General features: G+C 40.7%; 2 protein-coding genes across 2 annotated transcripts; one reads left to right on the top strand and one right to left on the bottom strand.

Annotated features, from left to right (window-relative positions):
* Positions 1–55: 55 nt before the first annotated feature.
* pdzd7a (PDZ domain containing 7a) lies at positions 56–16,243 on the bottom strand. Its single transcript, XM_023405769.2, is given in 16 exon segments — positions 56–1,174; positions 1,176–1,315; positions 4,689–4,789; positions 5,182–5,835; positions 7,141–7,209; positions 7,646–7,737; positions 7,834–7,925; positions 8,529–8,701; positions 9,765–9,920; positions 11,399–11,929; positions 12,565–12,625; positions 14,496–14,643; positions 14,782–14,958; positions 15,426–15,600; positions 15,759–15,896; positions 15,984–16,243. Coding segments are annotated over 16 exon segments (2,928 nt in total). The 5' UTR covers positions 16,177–16,243; the 3' UTR covers positions 56–1,146.
* A 2,984-nt stretch (positions 16,244–19,227) lies between these two features.
* On the top strand, positions 19,228–25,756 carry sfxn3 (sideroflexin 3). Its single transcript, XM_023405768.2, has 9 exons — positions 19,228–19,405; positions 21,071–21,243; positions 21,677–21,847; positions 23,617–23,715; positions 24,274–24,349; positions 24,491–24,576; positions 24,691–24,818; positions 25,421–25,470; positions 25,687–25,756. Exons 2-9 carry the CDS (start codon positions 21,080–21,082, stop codon positions 25,738–25,740), a joined length of 828 nt encoding a protein of 275 aa, XP_023261536.1. The 5' UTR covers positions 19,228–19,405; positions 21,071–21,079; the 3' UTR covers positions 25,741–25,756.
* Positions 25,757–25,793: the final 37 nt, after the last annotated feature.

Here is a 25,793-nt window from a genome sequence, read left to right as displayed (position 1 = left end):
GCATTAAAGTCAAACATCTGAAGTACTCTGTAATATCTCAAAGGCATAGACACACTCAATTTCATCTTTAACTTTAATTGCATGCCTGGATTAAAACATTTCACCTTGAGCATTTCTAGCATTTGTTAAAACCAAGTTTGTTCAGTATTTTCCCCACTGGCCATCTGCAGAAGTAAGGCACTATGCACACTATATTCCAGTTATCTTCCAGCTCATATCTCCTCCAGCCTACTTTGATTCAAACTGTGCCACCGGCCTCCATGTCCTGCATTTCTCATTGACATGTTTTTCCAACTCCTCCACATGTCTGCATAAGCTCAGTCCACAGCATGGTGTAATTAAGCCTCTAAAGTGGCAGACTGCTCCAGAGCACAAGCACTTCTGCCAGAAAAAAACAGCACAAAAATTACTGAGCAGCAATTTGTAATAATCCCCAGAGACATCCACTAAACCCAAACTATCAGTTTTGACATAATACAGGGGTTTAATCTGGGTATAAATCTATAAATCTCATAACGCAGGCTGGGGTAATCTCCCTCTGGCGGGCCTGAACGGCTGCTGGACTGAGATCCTCCAACTGAAATGTGCAGACCACTGGCTTCACAATCAGAGTGCCCAGAGGTTAGGCAAGGCAAGGTTACCACGTGTCAAACAGTGGCACAATTTCAACCAAGGAGGAGTTCATGAACCATACGATCTTATCATAAAAGACCCTTTAGAAAACACTAAATTGCTTACTTTTGATTGAGTTAATGTGCAATGTATGCGTTCAGTAAAATGTTTTGCTAAAAACGCTAAGAATGTTACAAAAGTCATACAGGGCAACACAGTATCTTACATTCATCATAGCAAAAGTGATTTATAACAATCTTTATCCTGATAAATAAGCTACTTTATCAGTCTTAAAAAACCGCTCCAACATGTTTCTTTGTTTCCGACAAATTTCCTTACTTCTTGTCAGAACTCTGCCTTTAACAGGGTTGATGCTTCCGTGCATCCATTCCTCTCCACTATGACCAGAGCTCCACCTGTGTCATATTTTCTCTTACAGAGTGAATCCTGTAGTTTATTCACTCCCACAGGAGCTGTAGGTTTTTTGGTGTCCTTCATGCCTCAGCTGCAGTGTGGCTGTGAGACCCACGGAGGTTAGTCAGCAGGTCCCCTGGGGCTGGTGAGGGGTGGTAGGGACCTTGACCACAAAAACCATCGGGTCTTTTGCCTTATTGCTGAATGCGCGGCGGATTACATCGACTGCGTGCTGATGTGTCACTCCCTGCAGACTCTCACCGTCCACGGACAACAGCTCATACCCTGCCTGGAGATGCAATCACAGGTAAACAGATGAATTCAACATGCAAAGCTCCATGTAAACTCCAAAAAACATTAGATAGGATTAGATTACTCATATTTCATGATTACATTACTTATCATTTTCTTCCCTTTTTTCTGTAGCGATCTGTCTCAACAAGATTATGGACAGTTTCCATGAATCTGCAGTGATTGTTTCCCTTAGCGAGAACTTGATTTATGCCAGAGAGAATTGGGGGCGCTCCCGTTACTTTAATATATTCACACTGAAGGCCTTCACAAGTGCACATATGAAGTTTCCCCTTCAGCACGAGGTTGTTGAAAAAAGAAAATACACTGAGACAACCACACGCACGCACGCACAGTTAGAACCGTTTGCTCGGTGCTTCCTGCAGGATGTGAGCAGAGAGTGGTGAATCTTTGGAGCCCTGAGGAAAGGAACTTCCTCTGATGTCATCAGCGTTTGCCGAGGATGCACCTGACTCGTGCGCTCAACCTCAGTGAAGGTTAGTAACACATAACACAGATACACACAAGGCCGATGGCCATTGTTGTATCTCCACCAATCACATCTTTTTCCCTTTCCCTTTTCCTTTCCAGTCATTAGACACAAAGAGATGATTGTACTCTGTACCAGATTATTCTGTTATAGGTCACATATATTTGGGTAGCATGAGAGGAGGTTAGATCTGTGCTGCCCTGTGTTTGTCGTGACAGGTTTTCATACAGTTCAGCTGACAGTCTGGTGTCAGCATGTCAGATGAACCTCACAGTCTTCCGTGAGAACAGTATCAAAAGATTTAGATCCATTTAACCAAAGAAGAGATTAAAAAGTGCTTTTTCATTTTTGAAAAGTAATTTATTTGAATTAAATAAATCGCAGCCTAATCTGTCCCATCCTCTTTACAGCCATTTATGGAGCGCTTTACGAGGTTTCCTCTTTTCTAGCCAATGGACATCACAATCCAAAAATAGCATTGCTTGTAAAAAAATTACTACAGATTGCAGGAAAGGATCAGTGAATCATTCGCTCATTTACCAGGCCATTACAAATATATTCAACTAGATTATTTAGCTAATGGGAGCAGACATGTAGTCAGTTGACAGTTTATTAGGAACACAAATCTGAAATTAACAAAACTCCTGTGATAAATTCTCTCTTCATGAAGGCGTTAATGTTGAGATTTTGTTGAAACTGCATTATACAGACATCCCATATATATCATTAAGGGTAGGCTAAACAACAGAAACAATCCGAGTGGTGAACATTACCATCTATGATGCCTCACCGCTAACATGGCTAAAAATTAGCCGGAATCCAGGTCCCAGTTACTTTGGATAATTCACAAAACACAATATTAACAGTTCTCATAACGGGCTATTTCTTCAGTAAATGGAACAGTAGTTCCAATTAAAAACTATTCACAGTTAAATACACACTGGCACAACGCCATTATTCACACTCAGTTAAATGTAGGCTCATGTCCAGATAAAAGCAGGTGGCAGAGCCTAATGAACAGGAAAGTATGTGTACATGACCCCACACACACACACACATGCACGCTCTTACACACGCACGCACACACACACACACACACACACACACACACATATATATATATATACATACACACATGCACAAAACAACATTCTTCACTGATTGTCTGTTATCATGTGAGTCTAAGGAGACAGGATGCATGTTACCACTGAGCTGCCCTGGTCTCACTTCCCTTTGCAGAGTAGGGGGAGATAGTACTAAGCCAGAGAGCTGATACAAGCGAGCTGACATGCCTAAATATGATGTGTCAGGTACAGATAACAAATCTGAGGCTTCCAACCAATAACTTCTCTGTTTTTAGCCATGCTGATGTCACATGGCTTTAGGGATAGCAATGTCAGTATGTCGGTTGGTTGGTCCATCAATTGGTCCAGACTGAAATATCTTTACAACCATTAGATGAAACATGGCATTTGGTACAGTTATTCAAGAACTCTATCCTGAATAAAATCTCAACATCTGCTTGATGGATTGTCACAAAATCTGGCACAGACATTCACGCCTCCAAGATTACGTATCCTAGTCACTTTGGTAATCCCCTGAGTTCTCCTCTAGCGCCACCATGAGGTTGAGGTTTGTGGTTTTTAGTGAAATGTCTCAAAAACTATTGGATGGATTGGCATCACGAGACAAATTGAACATTGAACATTGTAAATATTATATCTGCCTAGTATCAGCATGTTAGCATTGTTATTTTGTTACTATGTTAGCACACTGATTTAAGCGTATAGCTCAAAACACCACTGTGCCTTTGTACAAAACGGAGCCATTAGCATGTCTATAGACTTTTAGTATTGTTTCAGTCTTTTCAAGGTTTTGGTTTTTTATGCATCCGATATAAATACCCTGTTTCATTTTCCATCTGTGCCATTCCTGACACTTTACTCACCCGTTGCAATTTTTTTTATTTTTTTTACATTCTCTTATTTTATATCTTCTCTTACTTTGGGCGCATAATGTGTGTCTGTGTATATGTGTGGTATTTGTGTGAATGTGTGTGTGTGTAGGCATGTATGTGTTTACAAAGATGCTGTAAGAGAAGTTCTTTGAATTTGAAAGGCTGAGCAGACACTGGATCCCCCCGATGTTTGACACTCTCATCAGGCATTAGACCAGGTCAGCTAATGTCAGCTGAGCTGTTAGGGAAACACATGCAAATTAACCCGTCTGAGTAAATACAGTATTATTGCAAGTATATATTTGGTTTCAGACACTTTCAACCACACACACTTCTTTTGCAATGCAAGTGTTGTTTGACCGCTGTGTCTTTGACTCTAGAGCTTAAAGACTTAGCCTGTGGTTAACTGTAGTGAATGAGTGTGTGTATCATGTGTGTTTAAGTGAACAAGGCCAAGATCATAGAGGACTGTTAAGTTTCTGTGCAGGCAATATATTACCAATACATTAGCAGGCTAGCATGCATGTACCTCATCAATAATGGAGGTGATGGGCTACTTGAGAATGCTCTCCACTCATCTCCTCTCCACTCCTCATTGCACTCGTTCAACCTCTCTGTCATAGACATGCATACATATAGCAACAACAACTCATAACCAATGCACAGAGGTCTGACAGGTACGTAATACACTCCAACCTGGATGGATATCTAATATGCTTTAAAATCAGGGTGTTATAAAGGAACAGAAGTACATTCACAATATTTATGGCAAAAAGACATAATTACATTTAACATGTTGAATTTACCTCAAGGCTTAGAATCATAACCATCATTTTTCTTTTCCTTAGTTCTTTGTCATTCAATTGCCACCCATTTTTTGCAAAATATCTTTTTCTTTTTTTATGATCTACTGTTACTGCTCACCCTCAGAGCCTCATTTGTAGATGCAGCTCCTCCTGGGAAGATTTTCTCAATCTTTATCACAGGCTGGACCCTTGACTCCATGCCTCCAGAGATACTAATACCTGTAAACAAAGGAAAATCATAAAAAACTGAAGGATTGCCTGATGTTACCAGATTTCTGTATGATAACTAGTCCCATAGTGTACATAATCTCTTTGGTCTTTTTCTGCCAACTTTAAATCATCTGACTCCTCCAAATCCCTTTCAGTTAAGTAGTAAGTGATGCCCTGACCTCTGCTGGCTATGTGATGAACATGGGAGGCTGCAAACATTAAAATAGACAGCTTTACATAGTCGTTTGGCAGTTTTCATTCTGCTCGCAAGCATATTGAACAAACATGTTCACAGATTTAAAACAATTTTAAATGCTGGCACCAAGAAATTACTGAAAATACAGTATATTCAGTTCACTTAATCAGCTTTCAAAATGCATGTGTTTCTGTCTTGTACTCACCCAGTGACTGCTTGGCCTTTGAGATGGTCAAAGTGGCAATTTCATATTCCTCAGGTGGCAGAGCTGCTCTTCTTCTCACACCGTGACCATTTTGTAAATGTCTATTTACCTGCTGACTGCTCCCTCTGCCTGTGGAGGGGCTTTTGTCTGTTGAGGGCTCAAATACATCAGCCAGTGGAGTTCTCCCTCCCTGCTGTGAAGGAACACGTACGCTGACCTCTGTGAAGCCCTCCTGCCTGCTCCTTCTGCCATCTACACTGTCAGGACTGGCCTCCCTCCTCACTCGCCCACGGCCGTTCCTCACAGGTGACCTCCCTCGTTCAGGAGCCACATCTCCTCGGTCAGACACGGACAATAAGGAGACCTCATCCCCGTTCTCTCTTCTGTTTGGGGAGCGATGGGGTTGTCGCCCACGTTGGGTGCTGTGTGGTGATTCTGTGAGGAGGAAGCTGTGGGTGGGTGAGGGGCTCAGGGAACGGACAGTGGAGGAGAAGTAGCTGTCCACAGGTACATCCAGCAAGGGAGTGAAGGCACGGGATGGAGGCAGATGGCCTGACTGCTTTCCAGACAAACGCAGTCTCTCCAGCTCCTCAATCAACTGACGCTCCCGCGGTGTGTCATGGACCGGCTGGAGGTGGAACCCACCCCTGTAGTCTGGACAAACATAAAAACAGTAAAAAAAAAAAGCAAAAGTAGAATTTTCCTCCAGATGTGGAACTTCTGTGAAATGAAGATTATTCAGAGTCAAAGCAGCAGGTCAGCATGAGCTAAAAGATACCTCCACTGATATAGCATTTCACTCCTATAGCATAGACTCATGATGGACAGATTGATGCAGCAGAACCAGAGATATTGTCCTTTTATTTTCATGCATTTTTTTTGTCAAAATCTGATGCTTCATTACCCACAATGCAACTCAACCTCCAACATCACTTGCACTCTTCTCATTGGGTAGGTAGAAATACCTGGGATGTTTCTCTATATTAAAGACAGTGAAGAGAAAGGGGAATTGTGGGACATCTTTCAGAGTGCATGAGACCCTTTTTTGGCTTTTAATTGTCCCCCTTGCAGAACACACCTGACCAGTAGCTGGAGAGCAGTTGCTTTGAACATTAGTTTACGAAAGAAAAACTGAAACACAGCATCAAACTGACATTCAGTGCGGCACAAGTCCACCTCTAACCTCTTCTGATATCCAATTTCTCCTCCCTCGGGGCTAACTATACTGTTTGGTGAGGTATAATTCAGTAGTTTATTGAGAAGTCAGGGAGTCAGATATACAACTCCTAAACAGGACAAAACATGTCAAAAACCCAACACTGCATGTTGCGATATAAGGTCAGCCATCTCAACCTTCCTAAACACTGGCACCACAGTGACGCCATGTCAGCTTCCTTCTGCTATCATGATGCTGAACCTTTGACCCCTAACCAGCGCCCTCAGAAAGTGAGATGGCTGCAGTCGGTCTAAGTGAGACTGTATTGATTGTGTCTCAATGGCTGTTGAAAGAGGAAAATGCTCAAAGCATCTTTGTATTGTTGAAGTGTCACACCGGCCAACCAGCCACGTCTTGGTCCTTTCTGTAGGCCACAGAGATGTAACACAAGCCTCCGCTCCAGCGCAGGCACAGGAAACCTGATATATTTAATGTGTGTGTCTGTGTCTGTGTCTGTGTCTGTGTGTTTATGTGTGTTTTATTGGAGGTCGGGGGGTGGATATGTGCGTATGGGATGCCAGGGATAGGAGCTGTTTCAGTTTGACACCAGGGACAAGAGACGAGGCAGGAAAGAAGTGAGGTGAGGAGCGGGTAAGAAGAAGGAAAGGAAAGGTGAGAGGTTTAAGCCCCTTGTGTATCTCGTATTCCTCTGGGATGAGAGAAAGGCCATCAACCAGACAGAGAGAGAGTAAGAAGAAAGAGGTGAGGTCTAGAAAGAAAAAGAAGAGAAAAGGCTCATGTACCTGGGATTGGGGTGATGAGGTGACGTCGAGGGGTTCCACTGCGAGGGGAGCGCAGAGCTGGTGAACGCACTAAGAAGAAATAAACAAATAAATAAATTTTTTTGCTTTGTGTAATCTTCCCTGTGTTTTTTAACGACTACATTTCTTACTCTTTTAGGATGAGATGAGCTGATATAGATATTAATATATTCAGCTGGGTCATTTTCAATTATTACATTCATTATATATTATAATTATATTATAATTATATTCAGCAATTACAGTAAGCTGTATGAGTAGCAGTGAGTTACTTTGTTTTACACTTTTCAGGTAAGAAAAAAGACCCTTCAATTTCTTTTTAATTTCTATTTGAATTCCGGGGGGGGGGGGTTTCAAATTTTTTTTTTTTGTTGAAGAATCTGTGACTACCACCCACTTCTGTGACCAACCCTACACCCTTGCTTTCATGCAAACAGAAGCTGCATCAATTAAAAAAACATGTTGTTAAGTACATTCCTCTGCTTACTGGAGCGACTCTTGAGAATGTCATACGCCTCTAGCTCAAAGGGCATGACCATGCTGTCAAACCGGCCCAACTCAGTCGTAGGTATCAGCATTCTGCAGAGGATATGCTCACATCAATAACACATACTTATAGAGTATGTATACATATACAAACAGTATTATACTGTACAAATACTCTGTGTATCTCACCTTATTTCTCTGAGAAGCAGCAGTTTTTCTGGCCTGTCCAAAATTGCCAAAAGGGGACGTACTAAATCCTCAATCACATTGTCAGACAAAAACTGAAGAAGAGATGAGATTGGTGTGAAAATTAGAGGAGAAGAATAAGAAAAAGACAACTCAAGGATTCCAATTTTACACTTATAGTTCAGTTTCAGTATGGTATATTTATAGTCGGTTTTCTTCACACAAGTACATTTTTAGATTGGGGTTTGGGTTGTCTTCTGATATTCTGTATGCACATTAAACATAGACCTTTCTAAGAACAACACTGCACTCAGCTGTTTTCAGTGGTGTTAAATATTATATTAAGAGGTCATTCATAATACTGTGCTCTAAGTGGACTTGATATCCTCTGCAGTGGTGGCAAAGGGCCGACCGAGGAGCTGATCCGCTGAAATTGGCCAATGAGTGTGAGATGGCCCAAGAGAGACAAGGGGATCAGATGACGGCTGATATTTGATGCTAATCATAAATGACAGGCCAAAATCCGTCTTTTGTCACAGTCACTGCCAGACACATCTATCACTAAAGGACACTCAGGCAACAATACAGCACACTTAAGCCTTCCAGTAGTCCAGGTGATTTTCATTCAGTGGCGGGAAAAAAAACACACACAGGCACACAGGAGAGTACGACTGAGGTGTTAGAGATCAGGAGCTCACCCGCTGACAGTGTCTCATCACAGCAGCCACCTCATCCTGGCTGAGCAGTTTCTTTGCCATGTCCTCTATGTACTGCAGGGTCTCGGGTCGGGGCTGCGGGCTGTTGCTTCTAACCCCAGCGCGGGATTCCCTCGGGGAGGTCAAGAGCTGGAAAGTTCGACCCCTCTCCTTATCTAAGGAATTAAAGTTACAGCTGGAATAAAAAAAGATGCAAACAAGAAAATCTGCAGATGGCATCAAATGCTTTAAATCTATTTCCAGTGGAAGTCAACCATTTCACAATTATTCATTACCACATCATTACCTTGACACTAATATGCTCAGAGCAAATTACATTACCTGGACACAAGTAAACATTTACCCACTCAGGGGAAGATTTTTAATTAGTTTATTTCAATATTCAGTGGATGTAACCCCAAATTATGATGACAGTGCCATGAGTTTTTGAAAAGTGTGCAGTTAGTTTGTCATGCAAATGTGAAACCCTGCCCACATGAACTTATAAGACACCACAAATACATTTGCAGAGGAATAACATTTGTCAGACAAGAACATGTCTGTCTACATATAACATTACATTGCAAACAAAGAACTTTGTTTTATTTTCCAAGCTTTATAAATATAATGCAGTAAAAAATCTTCCCTTCCAAAAACACAAAAAAGTTTCTTACTCCATTCCGAAAACTCAACAAAAATTAAGGAAATTTTACAAATCCAGCTCTTTAATCAACATATAATTAAGAAAGAAAACATGAAATGGGCTTTAGCACTCAAGCAAAGTCTTTTCTCTTCACCGAGACCAGTAAATCTGCCTGTTTATATAGATAATCTCAGGTACCTGAACAGAACTGTCCGCACAGAGATTCTCAACCTTTGGTTATATTCTGCTTCAAATACAACTCTACATGTAGTCGTTTTTCATGAGACAATGTGTTTCTAATTTAGGTCTGTATGAAAAATCAACATAGGACCAATTTGTCCTGAGCATCATGTATATTACACTGTAAGATGTTAAATAAGAATAAATAATTCATACAAAATAAACATTTCACCTAACCATCTATGACTTATATTTTCCCCAACACATATGACCACTTATACTTATATGCAAACAGAAATTTTAAGCTTCATGGAAACCTCAAATGCTCAAAAACATTAGACTAGATTTTGCTTTGTAGGAATCAGAACATGTGCCAGGGAAAAAGACAAAAAAATGTCACGTGACTGCAGTCTCACCTTTGTCAGCGTGGTGGGATTGTGACTTAGAGCTGCACTTCTCTTTACGGTCCTTCTTAAATAACAGGTTGACAAAGGTTTTGGAGCGCTGCAGGCTAGTTTTACCCCCTGCCGAGCTCTTCTCCTTCTGCTGCCTCTTCTTCTTCTGTCGGTCCTCTAAAGAAGGGACAAAAAGATGACAAAATAGAGTTGATTCAATGCTAAGTCCCTCTACATCAATATAGCTAGTCAATGCAGATAGATTTGCCAAATAAACGCTTTGAAATATGACTTATTTGAACTGATTTTAACATTGTGTGTGGAGCCTGCACAGACTTTTACTTTAATGTAAATAAGTAATTTCAGTAATTCCAGCTAATTTAGAGGTGGCAGTTGCATGTAACCCTTGCTGCAGTTAATCTACAAAAATCGTCCACAAGTGTTGATGAACCATAGCAAGAATAGGACATTCTGCATATCAGTGTGGGGTGTTGAAAACACAATTCATTAGGCTTTGTACTCTTCTATTGTTAACAGTTAGCCAATAACACTGGGTGATACACACTCTCCTTTATGAGTTTTGACTGTTCATCTCTATTCTAGTCAGCTCCTCTGTTCACTGCAGTAAATCTGCCACTGTGGAAAGTATCACAGTAACACTGATGAATTACAGCTACACCAACCTCAACACACCCCCATCTATTGAGAGCACTACAGTGAAGTGCTCCAGCTTACATAACAAATGCCCAATCAGCCCTGGGCTTTGCCCTCAAGCCTCCACCAGGTCCTGGAGGTATGAATGAGCTGGATAAATTGAAAAGGAAAGGCTAATAACTCAACAGCCCCGCCAAGGTTTGGATGGATATTTCTCCATATGCTTGTTCTTATTCATTTCTCACAGAGGTACAGCAAGTGAGAGTAAAGGGCAGTGATTAATCATGAGGCTGCATTAACTTTGTGCTCTTGGACAAATTCTGGCTGCAGCTTAAATCAGCCATGTGGAGTCTGGATGTTCTTGTATACTTCCTAGAGTGATAGAGGGACAAGGGGTCATTAAACTGGCTGCTGCCCTGCAGAAAGATCTGAAGAGGATGTTTGAGAGTGGATCTCATTACACAGTGAATGCAGGCACTGTAACAAAAATCAGCTCAAGAACTGAACCTGACTGTGGCCGCAGCACTCACTGTGCTATTATTCAAGAAAAGCTGATTTCTCTGTTGAGATGGATGATACTGCCACTACAATCAACAACCACAATACAGAGTATAGCCTGACTGATTCTGGATATATAGGAGTCTATAAAATCTGACAGTGATACATTGGCCAATCGTTCCACAACTGTTAAAAAAAAAACAAATTTTGTATCTCAACTTTTGTTCAACAGTTTGCTTTTCTTCACAATGAGCATTACAGCCTCACAGAGCTGCTAGCTTGGGTCGAGATTGTTTATATAAATATAAATACTTTAATAATAATTTTGATGACCAAAATCATGACATGACCAAGATATATCCTGGACATTTTGCAGTTGAAAAATAAACTCACCAGTGCTCTCTATTAGTCAAACTATGTAATTAAGATGCTGTTTCTAAAATGACTTTTTATATGTTACGCCATTTTTGTTTAGCAAATTTTATTGAGCCTGCAAGTCTCACCTGACACAGTGATGTGGCTCTGGGAACGTCTGATGGGTTTCCTTGGTCTGCTCAGAGCCATCAGCGCTGCCGTCTTAGGTGAGTGTTTCACAACTTCCTGGTCCCCAGTTGACAGCGTCCTTGTCCGTCCCCGCCCTCCTTCCCCGACTCCTCCCATCTCCCTCGGTCCTTCCCCTTTCCCACGTATGACTGTGTCCTTCAGCAGCACTGTGGCACCTACAGTCCGACTGCTTTCTGTGGCAACCAGCCTGTCAGGGTACGACCCATTGTGGGTAGAGGAGTTGTCCACGAAGATTGGAGGGTGGGGGTCAGTCTGTATGGCGGTGTCAGCAGTTCGCTCAGTGCTGCTTGGACATCGAGAGCGGTCCTCTGTGGAGATGGCAACGTCTACCATCTCTGTGCCAAAGACAGGAGGGAAAAGGACCTGGGAGAGACCACTGAGGGAGCTGAGAGGGGTGCTGGAGGACAGCGAGGACGCAGAGGAGTTGGAGTCTGAACCCTGGGAGGATGGAGCAGGGCCCCCATTGGCCACTGTCGAAAACAATCCAGAATTACAATGAAGTATGGGGATTAGAGTGTGTTTAAAGTAATATTGTGCAAGTGCATTACATTATGAAACTGTCCAGTTGCTCCAACAACACACAAAAGCTGCTAAAGTGAATAAGATTTGTACAGCAAGCTTCATTTCTTTCTTTTTTTTACACAGTCTGCTTTGTCTGGATTAAAACCTGTCTGCCCTTGTGTCCTGTTAATCCTCTAAGCTTTTGATAGACCGAACATGAACCAGGGGTTCTTCTGTTTTTTTCTTAAATGAAACTCCAAAATGACTCTGCATCTTGACCCAGATGTCAGGTTGTGCTCTGAGTACACTGAATTAATCTCTGCCTGTTTTCAGAAGTGCTCATATCTTAGTGGAAAACAAGGAGTTTGAGTCCTGTGAATAAATTGAATGACAGGGTTTTAGAACAGGCAGACTACATGTGGCCAATGTTCCCTTTTTTAAGTAAGGTTTCCTAGAAGAATCCAACATGTGGCACTGCAAATGTAAATAAGAATTTTAAACTCGAAATCATCAGGTCACATCTTCATTATTTTGCTAAACACTGTCTCTACACTTGTAAAATCATATTTTGTGATAAATACAATTTTTGGAACAGTCAACATACACTTGTCGAGCCAGCCGTATTCTGCCACCATCTCCTTGTAAGCAGGATAGCTCCCAGCTTCCTGTTGAAGTGCAAAAACACAAGAATATGAACTAGTCCACATAATCAGACTAAAAACAACAAAGGAAGCGGCATCTCATTGTTTCATTGACAATCAGATAAAAACTCAAGCTTAAGAATGAGCTTGAATGAGATTTGTTAATTTACATTTTTTTAATACTGTAGGTTTTGGCTACTTGTGGGACACAGACATTCACATTGTGACCAAAGTATTGGATAAATGGATAATCTGACCTGATGATGGCCCTACATGAAGTTATTGATCATCAAAGTCACCCTTAGGGTCTAATGTGACTATCTGTATGAATGTGTGAATGTCTGTGTCAAATATATGACAATCAATCAATCAATAAATTTTTGAGACATTTCACTCAAAATTACTAATGTAACCTCATGGTGGCACTAAAGGAAAGATCAAGGGCTCATCAAAGTCACTAGGATTCAGCCTCTGGACACCATGAATGTCCGTACAAAAAATCCATAACAATCCTTCAACAGTTGTTGAGATATTTATGTTAGGACCACAGTGGTGGACTGACCGACAGGCCGACATCTCCATCCATAAAAACAGTGTCAGTGCACAGGTTGCTCTGTTAGATATCTTCAATTCTGGACAGTATAGCCTAAAAGTGTTGGCCTCTATTAAACTTACTTCTATATACTATCCATTTTAGGGGATTGTTAACCAATAGACAGCTTAAGGTCAAAGAGAAGACACTCAAGAATACATCTACAACGTTCCACAAAAGCCTTAGATGCACTGGTGTGAGTGTTTTGCAACCAACATTAACCTTGGCTCCACTATGCGTGGTCTGACCTATATATGTGTGCAATACAGGACAGAAGGAAGACATAAAATTAGGCTTTCTGTTGATTATAACCTGATCCCTGACTGCCTTTGAATAATGAACGTCGTCCCTGGCTGTTTTTCACACGTGGAACCTGAGATCAGTGGAGTAAAATGAGCATGCAGCAATGTTAGAGAGCTAAGAGAGCGAGCTTACACACACTCAAACGCATTGCACAACACACATATGTCTAACATATGTGTTAGACATATGTCTAACACAAACATGCACACAATTCCTCTATCTAAAAACGACACAGGTTAAGTGACGCGGCCTTGCACACATGCGTGAATACACAGACACACACAAGGACTTCAAGGGCTGTAAGCCAGCTGTCTGCTCTGCTGTGCAGGCTCATTCTGTCCCCTCCTGAGAAGAGCTGGTGTTGTTTAACACGCTGTAACATTTATTATTGTGTCAAGCCACTTAAAGCACCCAATCAATTATGTTTAAACCTGAGCAAATGACTAACACTTCCACACAACACTGCACTGCAGGTGTGCACAGAACCACATATCTGAAACCAGATTTCCTGAGAGAATCCTGCATTAACTGATTTTTTTTGGGACACTTGAGGGTTAGGGTAAGCAAAATTTTACATATTTGGACGTTGTAAAGCTGAAGTGGTTAACGTGTTAGCAAATTGCTCATTTACAAATCTAGCAGGCATGGAGCAACATCAACATTCAGCGTCTCTGTCCACCAGATAAGTGTATGTTTGATATTCACTCTCCTTTTAGCTCTGTTTTGCTCTCCATCAACTCCTGATGCAAATATGTGGCACCCACTATGTTCACCAGCTAGTTCCTAACTACTGTGTGTGTGCTGTTTTGTGGTGGATGTGAGAGTGAGCCATAACACTGAAGTTGTGGATTGTAAACCCAAAACAATGAGCTTTGAGAGGCTAAAATGTTCCACAGAGCTGAGTGGAATTACACTGTTTGGTCCATTATGAATATGAAAACTACAGATTAGTGCAGCTTTAAATTTGACCTCAAGCTTATGTGGAAAATTGTCTCTCACCCTAATGGTCAGCATCACATGGGTGTGGCTCTTCAGGACCTCGACTGCATTGCTGTGGGTGATGTTGTCAAAGCTCACCCCATTGGCTGCAAGGATTTGATCACCCATCTTGATGCCATGCTGTTCTGCGAGCCCACCTGGGTCCAGCCTGAACAGAAAATGTATAAAGGCAGGGTGGGTTGAACCTGGGCTCCGCTGTATGAACAATCAACCAATTATATCTATCTGATGTTGACTGACATTTGAACAAAAGCTGAGCGTATTTCAAACTTGACTTGGCTCATACTTAGAAACATAAATCCCCAGTCCGAACTCTTTGCCTCCTCTGATGTTGAAGCCCAAACAGTAGTCATCTGACGTGGTGAAGAGATGTACAATCCTGCGGAGAGCGCTGTCCGAACTGGCCTCTGATGGTGTCCGACCGCTCTCCTCCACTACCATCCGCCGGTGAATCAGATCCACCCTACACACACACACACACACACACACACACACACACACATATGCAGAAGAGGGTATATATGCCCACATGAAAACATTTACATAAACTGATTTCCCTTTCTCCACCGGGCTCAGGGGTGTCAGTGGCGGGTAATCAAATAGCCATAAAGGTCACAGCGGTAATCCATCCACTGCTGCTACATGAAACCAAGATAAAGTATATCCCAAAAGAAAGATAACCAGTGTGAGCTACAGTCAAGTGACAAGACGACATAAAACAAGAGCCATGCAAAGGTCAGTGGTGATAACAATAAGGCTGTAGTCTGAACTTTACATAATAGTATATCCAGAAAAGTATAGACAGTCATAAAAGAAAATTACTGTTTGTAAAGCTGTAGAATTAACTATCTAGGGCAAATATTTAATTGTGATTAAATGTCATTTTGGCAGCCTTATTCACATTGACAAATGTGAGACATTTGGCCTCACCATGTAGTCTTCTCCTTGGAGTAGCGGATGCCAGGGATCTTGCCCACCCGTCTCACCACCATTCTAAGCCTGTTGTTTCCTGTCAGGACCTTCACAGCGCTGCTCATGGTGATGCTCTCCAGGCTGACCCCGTTCACCTCCACCAGCTTATCGCCCACAGTCAGCCCAGCCTGTGCTGCAGACACAGGGGGAAGTCAGGATGACATGACACATACCCACATGTAAACACAATGAAAAATAAGCTTGCCATCGCCCTGAGACACACACACACACACACACACACACACACACACACACACATACACACAGGACACATGCACACATCCTCCTAACCTGCAGAGCTGTCGTCCTCCACCTTGCTGACAAATATGCCAAGCCCATGTTCAGAGCCTCCACGGACACTGAAACCCAGACGCCCATCGGGACTCTTATCTACGGTCACTGTGTGAATGTCTTCACAGTCATCTCCTCCTGCAAACAAAACCACAACACACAGTAACATCTACCTGCCATAAAGGTCCATGGTAACAGAGCACCGTCATCATGTCCGGACCTCACCATCAACAGGGGCGTTTATGAGAATGACCCTGCCCATCGGTGAGGAGGACCTGCGTCTGTGGCGGTGCTGTTTCTTCAGCATGTAGCGCGTGGTGCTGTGGGAACCCCCGGTCTGGCCTCCATTGTGGGAATGGGGGTGCCCCCCTCCGTTTGTCATCTCCCTCCAGCCAGAGGGGTGAGCGGAGTGAGCCATGCTATGTGTTTGGCAATTCTTCCCTTAGTCATCCAGACAGAAGGATATCTGGGGTCTGCTGTCAGGATGGAAGAGGTGCAGCCTAGGATTGGGGGATAGAAGGTGGGGGACAGGTAAGGTGAACTGGGCTTTTTTGCAACTGCTGGTCCAAAGTGGATGATAAAATACTAGAGTTGATCTTCACTGGAGCAGCAGACTTACAAAGCTGTAGGTAACATCAATGATCTTCACTGAAACCAGGTTCAGACCATAAATGAGGCTTATATAAGAATAAGAATTAGAATTCAAAGGAGACAATGTGACATAGAAAAGCTCAAAGCTAAGCTGATTCGACACAGCTGAATGAACAAACATCATTCGAAATCAAACTCATTTGAAAAGGATGGCGCTCCATGACTGAACGATGGATACTGGATTTCCAATTTTCTTACCCAGGATCAAATCCTAAATTTCTTTGTAGGTTAGAAAATGGTGTAATCCACTGGATTCCTGTGCAGCCTCTGAGTCCTTCTCCTTAGAGTCCATGGTGCCGGGCTGTTTCCCCCTGCTGCAGCTGAGAGGCTGCGGGCCTGTCTGCACAGAAGTCAGCAGTGCATGGTGATTCCCCTCGGGTCATGTTTAATTAAATGGATATCTGTTGTGAGAAGAATAAACAATATGCTGTCATAGGTAATGTGGACTCAGAAGTTCCAGATGGGATAATAAAACTCCCTCATTGTGATACAGTTATGACCATAACTTGCAACCTTGAATTGAAAAAATAAATTTGAATAGAAAATAGGGAACCATTTTCTAATGAAGGGCTTTTAAGCTATAATTCATGGTTTCATTAATGGTTTATAAATCCTTTACTAATGCTTTATAGATGGTTATAAACCATTAATAGGAACAACTTTTGAGTTGCCAGGTTATGGAAAATCGTCCTATAGCGTGACGTTTTGCTTGTCTTTAAACTTTAAAGCTCTGTAATTTATCAACTGGACTAAAATTCACTTATGAACATCTTATTAATACTTGCAACAGCAGACTTACTATAATAATTTATTAACTTATACATAGAGTTTGATTTATATCCAAAACTTAAAATAGCACAAATGCAGAGACAACAATAGGCTACAGTAAATGTGAAGTGTTGGTGGTTAGAGTGAAGAGAAAGTTTTATTGCATTCTTCTGTTGTTTGAATAAAGACTCTCTTTCATTACAGTGTCCATTTTAAATAACATGCTTTGGTTACAACACGGCTGTGTTTCTATTCAGTAATGTCACAGTTTTAAATGTTGGTAAACTATTAATGAGTACTTAGGAGTTACACTAATGTTATCAGGTTTGCAGTTATAAATATTACTATGACATTGGGCTTTGTCCAGATGTCCTGCAGCCCTTTTCCTGAGAGAGGGGTCTCCCTAATGAAAAAAGACAAGTGTCTGGTGAGGGAGGATTTTTCACAACCTGTCAACTAAAAAGCTTATAACTGATCAATAAATAATTAGTAAACAGTGTATTAACTACTCAACATCCATATTAATTACAGCCCTTTAAACCCCCATTATAAGTGATGTGCTATTAGAAAGTGGTACCATATCCCACCTGACCACAGACGTAACAATGTTCTCTCCTTGAACTTCATCAGTGTTTTTTCTATCAATCAGCACCATGGACAGCGACTAAGAGATAGTAAACAAGTGCATTAGTTTGGACTGAACATAAATTCATTCACGTTCATAAAGTAACTAAGTTGTAGACAACATCTGCCACAGCGAGCGGTATCGTTAAAACTTTAACGCGTCTTCTTTCGGAATTTATGTCTAAACTTACTCATGCTGACACATTCAACCGCGAAACATTACAAAAAAATGTAACATCATTAGTTTGCATTCAAAATGAAGTGAACAAAGCATGACAGCATTACCTGTTGTGTCCATGTTGTGCTGAATGAGCTCGGACTGATCCGCGTCACCTCCGGAGTATTAGTGTCACCTCATTTGTTCTCCAGGCGACCATTATTGTCTTAAGAGGTGTAAGCCTTTTACATAAAGCCCCTGCAGCTGTGCAGCCATTAGCGCCGGACCAGTGATGATTAAGCACACTAATTGCACAATATTACTGTACCACTGACTCAAGTCTATAGCAGCTTGTCCTCAGGTAAACCTTGTTATTAATTATATTTCAGTAAGACTCCAGATGTAGGTGGAAAAACGGAGCGGTGGATCTCCCAGACTGCCCTGACCACGCCACTGAGATGGATAAACAACCCCACCCGGTGGTCAGCGGTGTCATGTCATGCCTTTATCTCATTTTAAAGTCAGACCATCATAAGGGTTGTTTTACTTCAAAATATTATTATTTTGACAACATTATTAACAAAAAAATCAAGACAGAAAAGTAAAGTTAAAAGTAACAAATCAAAGCACTCTTAACCCTTTCACTAGTTACTTCAAGTGGTGGAAATTGATAAAATACACTTACCCAATTAAAATGGTAGTACAGGTACTTTAGGCACTAGTTACTTTGCAGACTATGACTTTACATACAACTCAGATGAAGGGTTTATAAAATAGCCTGTGACTAAATTTGCTTAAAATTACAGTAAAATGCTGCTTACATATTAAATAGTAATGATTTTCCATATAACATCTACTTTTACTTTTTAAGAAGCATTACCTTACTTAGCTGAATGCATTCACTCAAATTATGAATTTTATTTTAAATCGTTCCGATACTTTGTCGATTACCCAAAGGTTATGTTGTATTTAACACATTTAAATGACTTTTTCTGGGCTGGTTGATAACTTTGTCAGTTGTTTTTCTAACCAATTACGTGCTGTCTGTTCTCCACGCCCAGCGGTTTCCAGTACCTCATGTCCTCCATGACAAACACCGCCCCCGGTGTTTCACTGCACGATGCTGCTTTCAAAGGCCTCTCAGAAGCTCTGCTTTCCTAAAAATACAGTTGACTATTTTTCTTACGTACGTCTATTTGAAAGCTATAGTTACTGTTGCTTTTAGATTAAGATATTACATACATATGATGATCTCCACACGTTGTTAGATCATCACTTTGTTGACATGGCTTTTGTGTACTTCTCCTATGTACCCTCTCTCTGATTTGCCGCGAAGTTGTGTTTTACGACACTTTTAAGAGTACCAAAAGGCAGCATACCTTCACCCGGCTGTGCTGTGATATTGAGAGGTCATACATTTACAAAAAAATTAAAGAAAGCAAACCAGGTAGGTTTAATACTCACTGAATTCACATTAACTAATTTTAATCACAATCTGACTAAGTTAACGATTACTCAGTCTCGATGTGTGTCCTTGCAACGCTAACTGAAGTGCTAGCATGTTAGTTAGCTTGTAAACTACCTGGCTAGCTGTCAGATTGACGTTACTTACTAAGTGTTTTGTTTTGGCAGCGTAAAAAGCTGTATATATACTGTGGCTGAGTATTTGATATTGGTTGATTTGAATGTGGTTTTAATGTCGTATTTGGTTATCCCTGTACTCCAGTTTGTGACCGTTAGTTGGCTACGTTCGTTAGCCATTCGGCCCAGAGGAACCGGTAGCGTGTAGTGATTGCTCCAAACCCATCTGTCATGGTATTTCTTTGATCAACTGCTTGCAGTGTGACTCGTGTAATTTTAGTATCTGACAAGTTAGCCAGCTCATTATGGACATTTTTATTCTTAAGATTAAAGTGAATTTGTATGTGAAATTTGTTTTTGAACACCAGCCAGAAGTTGTTTGTGCTTTAGCATCATTTTAAACGTTTGTGTCCTTGAAGCCACCGTATCAGCTGTTATCTCGCTCTTGTTCAGTGTGTGCTGGAAGTATTTTCTCAATCCATTTGCAGTCTGTAGATGGGAGGTGGTTATTGTCTTTAATGGCCTGAGGAATGTAGGAATGCTGTAGGAATGCTGCTTAAATAAACATACATTCTTGTAATAGTTCAGTGTTTGTCCTCAGGTACACTAATGTCTCCTGTACACCTACTGAATAAGTGCAAAGGTAAAAAGCTGAAACGACTGATTTGACTGAAAAACACTAGTATTACAAACACCAGTGCTGATCTACACTTCAAGTAGATTTTTCCTGTACAGTCTTTTATCTCGTACTCACAGCCATGCCTTTGAGATAAGCCTCCTGGCTGCTGGATACTCCCAAAAAAACAACAGTTTGACAAGTCAACAATATAATAATTTTGAATTTGACACAGAAAGAACAACATGTCAGAACACCTCATCAAGCTTCATCCATGTCCTTTATTCTTCAGAAAGTACTGAGAGACTGAACACAATGACACAAAGTAAACCTGGACAACTAGTGTGTGGGGTTTTTTTCTCAGTGATAACTGCGTATAGTTCTGGGTTGTATGCTGTTTAGTGATGGGGGTGGGGGCTTTGCTTTAATGCAGCTCCGTCCTGCAGCAGAGCTATTAATGGAGTAGAGGTGAGGGCTTAACTGTGCTGCCAGGGTTTTTTAATTATAATGATTTCACCTGTAGAACTGGGCTTGTAAACAATTCCATGAAATGCCTGGTGAGATTTGTAGTGTTGTGTCCCTGTTCTTTTAAATGAGATCAGAAAGTAGTTAAAATCATAATTTTGACAATTTTAGACTGTATTATGACAAAGTTCTTATATTTACACCGTTCAACATTTAAGAGCTTTGTCTTCTTTTGGTACATTAAAAAAAGGTTTTATGGAAAAATGTGTGTGTTTTAATTTAAGTTAATTATCAAAACAGTATCGTTTTGGTATCTATACTGAAATACAGTTGGACCTGGTTGTTGATCCCTGTGACATTTATAACATTTAAATCTGTCAGATGAATTGTTTCACTGAAATCCTCCCAATCAATTTGAATGTTAATTCAAATTTTTGTCATTGATCAAAGAAAACCAGGATGTCTGGAGAGCTGTCCCTCAACATAAACATCAAGGAGCCACGATGGGATCAAGGCACATTTATGGGGCGTGCCAAGCACTTCTTTATGGTCACAGATCCCAGGAACGTCCTGCAGTCCTCTGAGACTCTGGACGAGGCCAGAGTGATCGTGGAGAACTACAGGTAGAAGCTCAGGAGATAGAGGACGGAGTAAGAGTATAAATGCCAATTTTAGGGTGGTGTCAGGCATGAATAGAAATGAGCATTAATGTGACCAGGTGATGATGCCAATGTCTTTAATTGGGTAGCATGAATCTAAAAATCAGCAAGTCATATTTTGGGTAAATTTGTTTTACATATAAGAAAATGTTGTAAAGACAAGAAAGATATCTCAAACTGAGAAGGTAATACTAGTTATTGACAAATAAAGGAGAAAACTCTTATATCTGGGCTTGCAGTAAAATGCTACCAATGAGAATTAGATGCTTGCTCTTCATTCAATATGTTTTTTTGAAACGCAATATACTTACTTAGGGTTGTTGGGATAGATTTTTGTTTTAGGATACAAAAATGGTAAAACTTTTTCCCAAAGTTCAATCACTCCACTCTGTTTCAGAGCAGGGACTGTGAAGCCTGGCCTGACGGAGGATGAGCTCTGGAGAGCCAAGTACATCTACGACTCTGCCTTCCACCCCGACACGGGCGAGAAGATGTTTGTGATTGGGCGGATGTCTGCTCAGGTGCCAATGAACATGTCCATCACAGGCTGCATGCTCACCTTCTACAGGTACAGCATGTTTCAATATATGGTTCAGTGTATTCTAAACACCACAAATACAAGATTTATGCATTACAGTAGATATAGAAATATGTAATCTGTGAAAATGCTGAATAAATTCAGTACGGTCTCCATGTGACTATAAATTTAACCTTAATACAGCATCCAGCAATGCATAAAAATAGATATTTTAATCCCTGCACAGATTGAAAATCCTCTTAAAGAATAAAAAATATAACTCTCACCACTGAATACTTATAAATCAGTGGGCTGCTGAGAGGACAGTGAAGCTATGAGAACTGTGCTGAAACAACAAATTGATTATCAACAAAAAATAAATGTTTCCAATTTTGAGAATTGATGTAATAGTTTAATTTATCAAGTGAAAATTAGCTGGTCACAGATTTGAAAAAGTGTTCATTGTCAAATATTTACATAAGAAACTGCTTTGCCCTGTTTGTCGTAATGGACAGATAAAGACTTGATGAAAAGCTGGATTTAGGAATCAAATTCATCCATCAAAAGGGACCTTGTCAAATAAAAGCTGGTGGAATGAAAAGAAAATTAATATTATTAATTGTTGTTATAAAAATAAACAGGATGAAATTATATGTCATAATTTTTTTTTACATTTAAAAATATCTTTTATTATTTCACAATTTCATGATTTTATGATTAGTGTAGTCTGTTTTAGTTTTTGATTTTTTTTTTTTTTTTAACAATGTCTTATTTACTTTAATATTTAACACTTTGGGCCTCCATATTTTCAATTGTTATAATTTTATAACTTTTGGAATTTTGGCTAGTGGTCAGACTAGTGATTAGTGGGGTAGCATACGATCACTGGAGGGCGCTACAGTCACACATAGCGGCTTTAGATGCTGAAGGTGACACAATAAACAAAGATAGGTTAGACATAAAGTGATTTGTCAAAGGAAAGAATAAACAAAATACTTTTCAGTTCGTCTGTATTGAGTGATTAAAAACACAACATTAGAGAGGTTTTATATCTAAATCAACATTTAGACAATAAATCTTTTCAAAGTAAAAATCCAATGTGTGAATGAAGACAATGTGAAAGACAGAAAACTGCAACAACAGCCAATAGATTCTTCATTAGCAAGATTCCAATCTTTTATTTTTATAATCTTTTATATGAAAGAGTTTCTTTTTTATGACATATTCAGGCCTCCTGGGCGTGGATGATACTAGGCTTTTACAAATCTGTGGAAAGATTATTATTTATTATTTTATAACCTTGTTCATGCATTAGCCTTAACTGGAACACAGGTCTAATCACTTTTGATACAGTGACCACAGGTGTACTCACTTTTGTTGCACTGAGGTTGTACTTTGAGGCCTGTATTTTCAACATAGTCCATCTAATTTGTTTGTTTTTTATTATAAATTAAATTAAAAACAATAATTTCAATCACATTTGCTGTATACTGTAACCCAACAAGATGATTGTTATCTCACAGTAGCAGAAAAGAAAGTGCTCCACTGCAAAAGCAGATATCTTGATCTTATCTTATACATACCAGCTGCAAGACCAACACATACAAAAATCTTGTCTGTAGATGGCTATGTTTGAATGCATGTGCAGGGTATTTTTTGGCAGAATTGTTTCCATGCTCTGCTAAGACAGTGTTGGACAGTTTTTATGATGTTACCAAACTCCTTGCTGCAGTGTAAACAGTGCCAAAATTGTAGTGTTTACTTTACATTCTGTGAAATCTCATTTCCTCAAATGCACTGTTGTTCTCTTGTGCTTGCAGGACTACTCCAGCAGTGGTGTTCTGGCAGTGGGTTAACCAGTCCTTCAACGCTGTCGTCAACTACACCAACCGGAGTGGAGATGCCCCCATGACCGTGAAGTAGGGAGGACTTCTCACTTCACTTCCACTCTAGATCTTTCCTGTCCTCCCTCTAAACTAGTGTCTGTAAGGAGGCTGTGGGAGCTGCTGTCCTCTCCCCTTCCCTCACAGCGGTATTATGTTCCACTGTTAAGCATGTTCAGCCCCATGTCACCATGCACTCATAGGTTCAGTGCTCCCAGCTGATGTCAGGTCAACATGCACTCTATTCATTCTGCCACTACACTACATCAAATGCATGCATTCAGGAGGGTTGCCTTCAGGACATGCAAATGCATATTCACGGATTTAGCATGTTATTCCGGACAAATGTTATAGTGTCCTCCTCTGCTTTGTCGTTATTTGTGAAATGTTCTTGTTTATTTACCTTTGCATATTCATACATAGCATGAACTCTCAGAATGTGTCTTCTGAAATATATCACTATGGTGTACTTGTTGTCAGCGGCAGTCTTTGCAGGACTGACAGTAGTCAGCTATTTATGATGTGTGAAAATGCTGAAAGAGGAAGTGGATTATTAAAGTGTGACATGTGTCTGATGCTTTTGTTTCTTTGCAGTCAGCTCGGTGCAGCCTATGTCAGTGCTACTACTGGAGCTGTAGTCACTGCCTTGGGACTCAAGTCTCTAGCTACGGTAATGCCTGTGGTTCAAGTGAATAAATGAATGAAACAAAGTAACTTACATACATGCACACTGATCTGGACAGCATATATATTTGCTTATTTGTGCAGGGAGTTTATACTTTTTGTCAAAATGTGCCTCTAATCTTTGCAGCGTCTCCCTCCAATCGTCAGCCGGTTTGTCCCCTTTGCTGCTGTTGCTGCTGCTAACTGCATCAACATTCCCTTCATGAGACAGAGGTGAGATCTCTGAAGTAAAAGCCCAGTGACCTCTGTTTTGTTCACTCAGGAGCTTTAAGGAATTGTGACCCCTGCTAAAACTACTCTACATACTTTTGTTTTTGCTTCTGCCAGGGAGTTGAAGTATGGTATCCCTGTGACGGATGAGAATGGAAACAGGTTAGGAGAGTCTGCTAATGCTGCCAAGCAGGCCATCGTGCAGGTGGTGGTGTCAAGGATCGGCATGGCAGTGCCAGCAATGGGTAATGTCAAGATTATATCTACTGGTTTGTTAAAGCGGCTGTAATCGATATTTTTATGATAACAGTCTGCAGTTCCCCTCGGCTTTACGGAGCTTTTCAGTGAGGCTCAGCTCACTGTGTTTAGCTGTCCGCCCCACAGCTTTACTGTTCTGGGTCACACTCACCACTCTCACTGATCTAGCAGGAAATGTTTTTTAGTGGAACAGCTTTAAAATCCCACTGTGCACTACCTGCTCAGCACCCAATAGCAGACAGACACAGTTAGAGACTAGCTGGTGAAGATAGTGGAGCATTTATCAGCTAAAGAAGCACATCATTTTCTCAAAGACCAAAAACAGATGTAAAACAACCACGTAAAACAATGAACATCTCAGTGACAGCTTAACATAAAACCTGGTGTATATCCAGCTTTTGTCATCCCACCCAAATCACCCATAGTTAAAACAAGATCACTATCGAAAGTGGTTGCAGCAGATTCATCCTGAATTTTAACAGCTGATGCCATGAGAGATTAAAGAATTTCTCACAGCTAAAGTGTGCAACTTTCCCGCTTTATTACTGCAACAGAACACCTCACCTGCTGTGTTTTTTATTTTTTACAGCCATCCCTCCTGTTATAATGAATGCTCTGGAGAAGAAAGCTTTCATGAAGGTAAGCAGACTGCTTGCATGGCTGCCATACTGATGTTTGTTCAATCGGTGCATTTACTGGGTGTGCTGGTGTTTTATGAGGCTGCATTCCACACATTACACAGCCATTGCATGTTTATGTCTAGGGATGATCTTCATGGACAAACATGTCATACTGGTGATTTGTTTGCCAGATTTCACTCCACTTCTGCCTTCTCTGATTTTTGTCTCCTTGTAGCGGTTCCCAATTCTAAACGCTCCAGTCCAGGTGGGGCTCGTCGGTCTGTGGTAAGTACATTACACTAGCAGTATCTATGGTGATGTTTTTTTTTTTTGTTTTTTTTT

The sequence above is a fragment of the Seriola lalandi genome, unplaced genomic scaffold (genome assembly GCF_002814215.2).
Source record: "Seriola lalandi dorsalis isolate HSWRI2012SDOR001 ecotype SW California unplaced genomic scaffold, Sedor1 jcf7180002054285, whole genome shotgun sequence".
Taxonomy (NCBI): Eukaryota; Metazoa; Chordata; class Actinopteri; order Carangiformes; family Carangidae; genus Seriola; species Seriola lalandi.
This window is presented reverse-complemented; position numbering and strand designations above follow the sequence as displayed.